Source organism: Etheostoma spectabile, chromosome 5 (genome assembly GCF_008692095.1).
Source record: "Etheostoma spectabile isolate EspeVRDwgs_2016 chromosome 5, UIUC_Espe_1.0, whole genome shotgun sequence".
Classification (NCBI taxonomy): Eukaryota; Metazoa; Chordata; class Actinopteri; order Perciformes; family Percidae; genus Etheostoma; species Etheostoma spectabile.
In genome coordinates, this window is record NC_045737.1 from 16744286 (window position 1) to 16751330 (window position 7045).

General features: G+C 39.9%; 1 protein-coding gene across 4 annotated transcripts in view; it reads right to left on the bottom strand.

The window, feature by feature from the left end:
• Positions 1 to 771: 771 nt before the first annotated feature.
• Positions 772 to 7045, bottom strand: part of LOC116690296 (coiled-coil domain-containing protein 60) — a 34892-nt gene continuing 28618 nt past the window's right edge. For 3 of the 4 annotated variants that reach the window (XM_032517129.1, XM_032517130.1, XM_032517128.1), the window contains 4 exons: positions 5787 to 5927; positions 4969 to 5115; positions 4549 to 4738; positions 1367 to 2638 (listed from right to left, as the gene is read on the bottom strand). In XM_032517129.1, coding sequence (XP_032373020.1) covers positions 2480 to 2638; positions 4549 to 4738; positions 4969 to 5115; positions 5787 to 5927 — 637 coding nt within the window. In that variant the 3' untranslated portion in view covers positions 1367 to 2479. Of the gene's footprint in view, positions 783 to 1366; positions 2639 to 4548; positions 4739 to 4968; positions 5116 to 5786; positions 5928 to 7045 lie in introns of those variants that run through there. The other variant, XR_004332224.1, reaches the window with a different exon arrangement.

Below are 7045 nucleotides of genomic sequence, written 5' to 3' on the forward strand. Positions count from 1 at the left end.
ACAAAAAACAAATGATCAAATATTTTTTTTTGAATGTGGAACCCGTACTGCACAAGTACCATAATACCTGCATTTCTCAACCCCAAATGCTTTAAGTCGATTTCACTACAACTCAGCTTTTTTACGTAATCATTTCGAGATCCAGCTTTTAGTTGCACAATATTTTGCGGCTAAGCAAACACTTCTTCCCTGTTCGCCTACATACAGCCAAATTCACTTTCATAACTACACAAGCATGGAGAGGCTGCTGCTGGTAAACTGGAGAGTAAATATTGAACTTTCCTGTAGGCGACTCAATCGTTGTGCTTTTGACATGATGTTGCCTAAAGGACACGAGATTTTAAGATCAGGACATCTACACGACTTCATCCTGAAGCAGAAAATATATGTTTTCTGCCGTTGTTATTGTCATTGCTGTAAATGTTAACATATTGTCTGATACATTTAAACAGAAAGGATTTCAGCAGCAGTTATTACTCCTGACTGAGTGTAATGGTAGTGATCCCACTATTATACTCGCAATAAAAGCTTTCACCAAAATGTTAATTATGCCTATTCATTATTTATTTCATGTTCTTTTCATTTCTTTAAGTTAAGTTCCGGCTTGTGCTTCTTAAGTTCATCTCTTCATTTTGTTTGTGTACTGTGCTCCGATTTTAGATTAGTAAAAGAAGTTTAAGATCCACTGACTTGCAGCTATATTTATTATTACCAGAATTTTGGTTGGTATCTCCCACTTCATTTGGTCTAGACTTTGTGCCCTGAGGCATGAGTTCTAAAACCTGAGTGAGAAGTTAAAATGAAAGAATGCTTGTTCCCCCCTCATGTTTTCCTCTGCCGCCCCGCACCCCACCATCCCCCTGCCCAGGGCTAAGCGAACACTGTGGGGGTGGGTTGAGCTGGGCCTCCAGACTGTGTGGCATTCCTGAAATGAGTGTTGGCTCGCTGTTGCCCCTGCTCCTGATCCCACCCCTCCTCTTCCAGGCAAGACACTTTTCCCTTTCACTCTATATGCTGCTGCTCCACACACACACACACACACACACACACACACACACACACACACACACACACACACACACACACACACACACACACACACACACACACACACACAGTGTAGATATGCCCTGGGGAGTACGGTACATGTTATCAAAAATGGATAAGGAGGACTAGAACGTACTAGAATTTGCTTTCAAAAGCAGTAGTTACTGTAATATATCCCTTATATTGCCATGTTGTCTGCTTTTTCATCCACTGCTCATCCACATTAGGTTCAAACATTCACAGTCACGAGACACTATTTCAGTTCCATTCAAATTCAATTCCTCCAAAATCGAGGCAATGAAAAGGGAGTTCATTATTCTTATCTAACAGGCAGAGTTGAAGGTCAGCCTCTTTTATTCACAAACCCATCTGGAGACGAGGCAGAGTTAAAGGTCACTGAATGTTTGGCTGGGTTCAACAACACAACTGAGTGTCGGTAAATAGGATTGTTCATCCATTACCCAATTGGATTGTTTATGTCAACTGGGATCAACAGACATATTTCAAATAGTAGCCTTTAATACTTTCATGTAAATGTCTGTTTAATGGCTCTCTACAGACAAAAAACAATGTACTGTGTGTGGTAGTGATTCACACTGGCCCATTCTGAAGACATGTTTAAAGCACATTTGCTGGTCTAAACACTGAGTCAAGTATGTCTTTCCAGGAAAAATGTTCCTGCAAACAGGAAGGGATGGGTTTTCACATTTGGCAAAATTTGGTCTGTTTAGATTGAATGAATAACAGAAGAACTGGGTAGTTGGCTATGGCAATGGCTGCCATAACAAAACAAGCAATGAAAAGTACCACATACAGAAAAACTTTATCCCAGCAAGATGCAATTAAAGAGAGTACTGGCAAATTTAATTGAAAGAAATAAACAAACAGTTACCACATAGCACTAAAGAACCAATGATTTTACCAAAATGTGACGTGATCTTGTGAGTTACCACTGTAGCCTTACAGGGAAATATGTTAGAAAGGAAGGTATTTAGTTGCTCTTTTTGTAATCCTTGACAATAGATTGAAAGGCTACTTCCCGCTTCCCCCCTTATTGTGTGTGCCTGTATTATTTATCCTGTACACATGCACGACCACGAGCTTATTAGGGTATAAAAGCTGTACCATTAGTCTAATCCTTCCTTTTCTTTGGCCAATTTTTTGAACTATGAAAAAATTACAATTATGTCTTCTAACTTTTTTTATTTGTTACCTATTGTGATGTGTCTGAAGTTGATTCTGCTGCTGGCTGTGTGGTGCACAACATTATTACTTTCAAGTGAACAGGGATCAGGTGGAAGGTAAAATAACTACTCCTATTTTAATCACTTTAATCAACCTTTGCCCTTACACTAAATGCTTATTTTAGGCAATTTCAGGCTTACAGCCTCACATTTCATTTACAACCCTGGTGTGCTTTTGTTCCATTCATTTATTTGTCCATGCCTGTAGCCTTCGTCCAGGTCTTAAAAGAGTGTGGTTCACCTGGTGTTTGAGGGGCACGGTGGTACTGTGGGGGCAGGGTGACCCTTGAACACAGCCAAGCATTGTACTCCTCCCTGGGCATCTGGACCACATGCTCCGTGGCAATCTGACATTGAAGAAGACAGAAGGAGAATTAATAGAGTTCATATTACTGCATTGCCAGACATTCCTCCACAGCGCTGCAAAGGAGGGTCTGGCTAGTCCACATAGCATTCCGGGATGGAAGAGAAACATGCTTTGGTTTACTGGCATTTCTTTAAACCAATAGGCAGAGCTAAGCGCCGCATGGAGGTCCGGTGTCGCTGCAAAATAGCCTCATGAGGGAACTTGTTTTGGTGGAACATGTGCTTGTTAAAAGGTTGCTTTAGTTGTACAACAGAAAACTCAGATAGGACAGATAGTCTAGCTAGCTGTCTGGATTTACCCTGCAGAGATCTGAGGAGCAGTTAACCATAGTCCTCATAAATCAACCGTTTAAAATTCCAACACAATGAAAGCAGAAGGTAACGGCAAAATTCCTGGCGGAACGGAGTAATCCCAGAAGCGGAAGGTCATGGATGTAGACAAAATATAGACAGACACAGGCAGAAAGGAGCAAAAATGTATGTTGATACCTCACACTAAGAAATAAGATATAACAACTAAATATACAACTGATCCATTGATCAGTTGTATATTTAGAATCATGGATTCTGGTCTTGTTGATTGAAATTACGAGCATATCTATGTTGGCTTTGTATAAAAACACTGCTGGCAACCAAACCAAATTATACTTTGGTGCCCCACACCTGGTACAAACTTTCCAGCTTACACTGGAGTCCTCACGCTGAGCCAGAAATGGAAACTAAAACAAGTCATCTGTGGTCTGTTTGACTCTGTTTTGAGTTTCAGAGAGGGACATTGTCACATACTGCCCTGAAAAGCATCACAGTGAGAAAACAGCCAGTGCCAACCCTCCGCCCCCAACTCTCTCTATATCAGTGAACTACCTTTACTGTCCTCAAGTGACATTTATGAGTTGCCTTCCTGTCATTACACCTTCAGCTATCTGCTCTGGAGTCTGGGAAGGATCTATTACCTCTCATTTCTGACCGGTAGGGGCGTGTTCTGAGGGTCTGGAGTCTGTAAGTTTTGGGAGTGGGGCTCGTCCCTAATTGATGGTTTGGTGGCAGTGACTGAGAGTTTACTGTCAGGCTTAAAGTTTGGGGAAAAATCTGAGGAGTTTAATAAAATCCAACTATTCAATCTCTTTTATATGACATGGACCCTGCTGAAATACATCATTAGAGAATATATTCAATGGGAACAAACAAGACAATATTTAATCTGCTATCCGACTGCAATAAGAATTTGGCATCACCATTTTGTCCAATGCCTCCATTCTGATTTACACTGTTACCCAACTCAGAGCCCAGGATCACGTTTGCCCAGATTTCAGTTGTAAAGATCAATAATATTACATTTAATAGTGACAATTTTAGCTTGTTTGAAAATTTGAATCTTGAACTGGTGGAATCTACAAAAACCCTACTTTTTTGCAAATTCATCACAATCTTGGAAATAAGCCTTCATTACCAAATCTGTAAACTTAGTTTGCATTTAGATCATCCAGTGTAGTGTTCTAGTCTCTGTTCGCAGCATTTTTTTGGCAAACTAATTTGTACCAATGACACGGTGCAACACAAAATCCGTAAACTGTTGGTTGAGTTTGTGGATTTTAGACCTACAATTTTAAAAGATTAACGGATTGCAGACTCTATTTACTGTTTTACATATACGTTTATATGAGATCTTTGCTTAAGCATTGAGGTCAATGTGACTTTAATCTGTCTACGGTAAAGGCCTCATTTTTTATTTAATTTTCTTAGTATAAGCTGTGGGATATAAATTTTGTATTTATTATTATTATTTATATTATTATATTATTATTTGTTGCAGCAATTCCTTGACAAATGTGGAAATGTGTCCCTGTTTACTGTAACTTTCTTTTCTTTGTGAAACATGTGATTTGTGTACCTGGATGGCCACACACAGCTCAGGCAGACAGAGCTCCCATGGCTCCAGACCCCCCAGCACCTTCAGGAGAATCTGAGGCTGAACCTTGAGGGTCTGCTGCTCTGCAAAGCCACTAAGCTTCTCCAGCACCCGGGTCACCGCATGCTCCCTGCACACCTTCTCAGGCAGGCCGCTCAGCAGAGTGGACAACCTGGAAGAAAATGACAAAACAAACCAGCATGAGTGTCAGATCCACCGAGAACATCATGTTACAACACATTCAAAATATGGTGTTTATTAGCTGTAATGTGCAAGTTACGTAACACATATGCATACCACTTGTGGATGCAGTTCCACTGACGCAAACATAAATCTGACCTCACCCAAGCCCCCCCCTACTCCACATTCCACACAAGATAATGTCTTCAACAGGTCGCATACCACATATTGTTGCTGTGCTTGTTTGTATTGTTCTTGTTTGGAGCCTCTGTCTCTTGAGACACACAGGTCACATGATGAGGAAGGCCATGGTATTCGGTCACGTGACACAGGGCTCGGTACCTTTGGAGACCACTATTTAACCTCTCCCTGGGTGGGAGAAGAAAACTGAAATGGAGGCACCTACAAGAGCTCATATTATCTTACACACTAACTGTATTTGAGTTATATTTAAATACGGTATAAGCAAGCAGACTAATATAACAGGACACACATGGTTGTTACATGAGTAATAGCACCAGAAGGGTTTGTTAAGGAGGGTTATGAAGGATCTTATGACAAAACGGCTTCATCACAGTTGATTTGGAGGTTTAGCGAGACAGCACATTTTGAAAATGTAAAACTATTTGGTTACACTTTACTTGAAGGGCTCTACATAAGAGGGAGATGACACTGTCATGAAGTTGTCATAAACATTATAAACAAGTCATAAACGCTTATGACATAACGCTTCTTTTAGTAGGTGTCATTCGGTTTTGTCATGACAGGTTATGGTTAGGGTTCATGTGTCATGACTGTGTCACGCCACTCTTATCTAGATACCGTCAAGTGCTATCAACTATTCCTTTAAATATCACTTTTGATAATCTATTTATCCTGTTAAGATAAAATTGTTGGGGAAAAAGAAGGATTTAGTAAAGATGAAGCATCTAAGACATGCAGCATTCAATGGCAGGTAATCGTCATGCCGATACTTGATGGATATGGAAAACAAATAGGACAGAATAAATCTATTTGTTGGGACTGGATGTTTGCCCGACCTGGCTTTGAGCTCCAGGATGTCGACGTAGCTCTGAGACATCTTGTTAACCCTTTGGTCAAAGGCACTTTTCAGCTCCCGTAGCATGCTGGCCTTGTTGTTGATGAGATGGCTGATGGCCAACGGGGGCTTGGCAGGACAGCTGGATGTAGGAAACACAAAGACAAACAGTATTTTGTGTCTGTTAATTGATTTATAATCGAGATTGTGTTAACAGTGTCTTTGTACCAGCTTTTGAAAGTAAACTGTCATAGGCACAATCCGAGGTTCACTGTATACAAAAATGCAAATAATGCATACAGTGACACCTTTGTTTGCTTTTGTTTATGTATTATACTGTAGCAAACAAGGAGTTTGAGGTGAAACATGCTAACTCAACTTCAATTTGAAGTGCATGAATTCTAATTCTTTTTTTATACAAAACATACCTCCCCCCCAATTTCCGTGGACCTAATTCTTTTCGGACAAATCAAATAACTAAACTTATACAATATAAGGACTTAAATAAAGTCCTTACATTGACTTTTGGTGACACATTCTTTGTTGTCCCTGAGTTTTCTAAGTCTAACCTCCAGATCGCAGCAGACACTTGATGCTCTGCAAGGTCTGTACTCATGGGCGTCAGTTTGGTTTGAAATGTGCTGGGGACAGAGACGCGTTCGGAAGTGCATTTTCAAAAGTGCTGGTTTCAATGACGCATTGATTTTTTTCTCTTTCACGCAGGTCGTGTTTTGAAAGATACTGTCCTGTAGCTTACTAATGTAAATTAATAAAAAGTGTTTACAAAAATGTGATGATGTCCAACACGTTTTATGAAGAAGAAAGCCCTAAGTTTTCAAAACGCATTAGACATATGACCCACTATGTTCTGCTTCATGTATCCATGTACCATGTTGACAATGTGACATGACGTGACATGAGACTATGAACTAACTGACTTTTTAGCTAGTTAGCAAATAATGTAATTTTTTGTTAAGATGAGGAATAGCTACAGGCTAACTAAATTACTTTTTACCTAGCAAACAATGCACTGTTTTGTTAAGGAATAGCTACAGGCTAAAGCTGTAATCTTAAAGATTTCCATTCAAACAGCCTAATGTCTTTTAAGTCACTATCTATAACTGAAGTAGGTAACATAACGGTGACTAAGTATATGGCCCACTGATGAAAGTATTGCAATATTTATATATTTGCAGTATGAACACACTGTCTGGCGTGAAACTCCTGGAAAGAATTATTACAGTTTTGCATACACCCAAA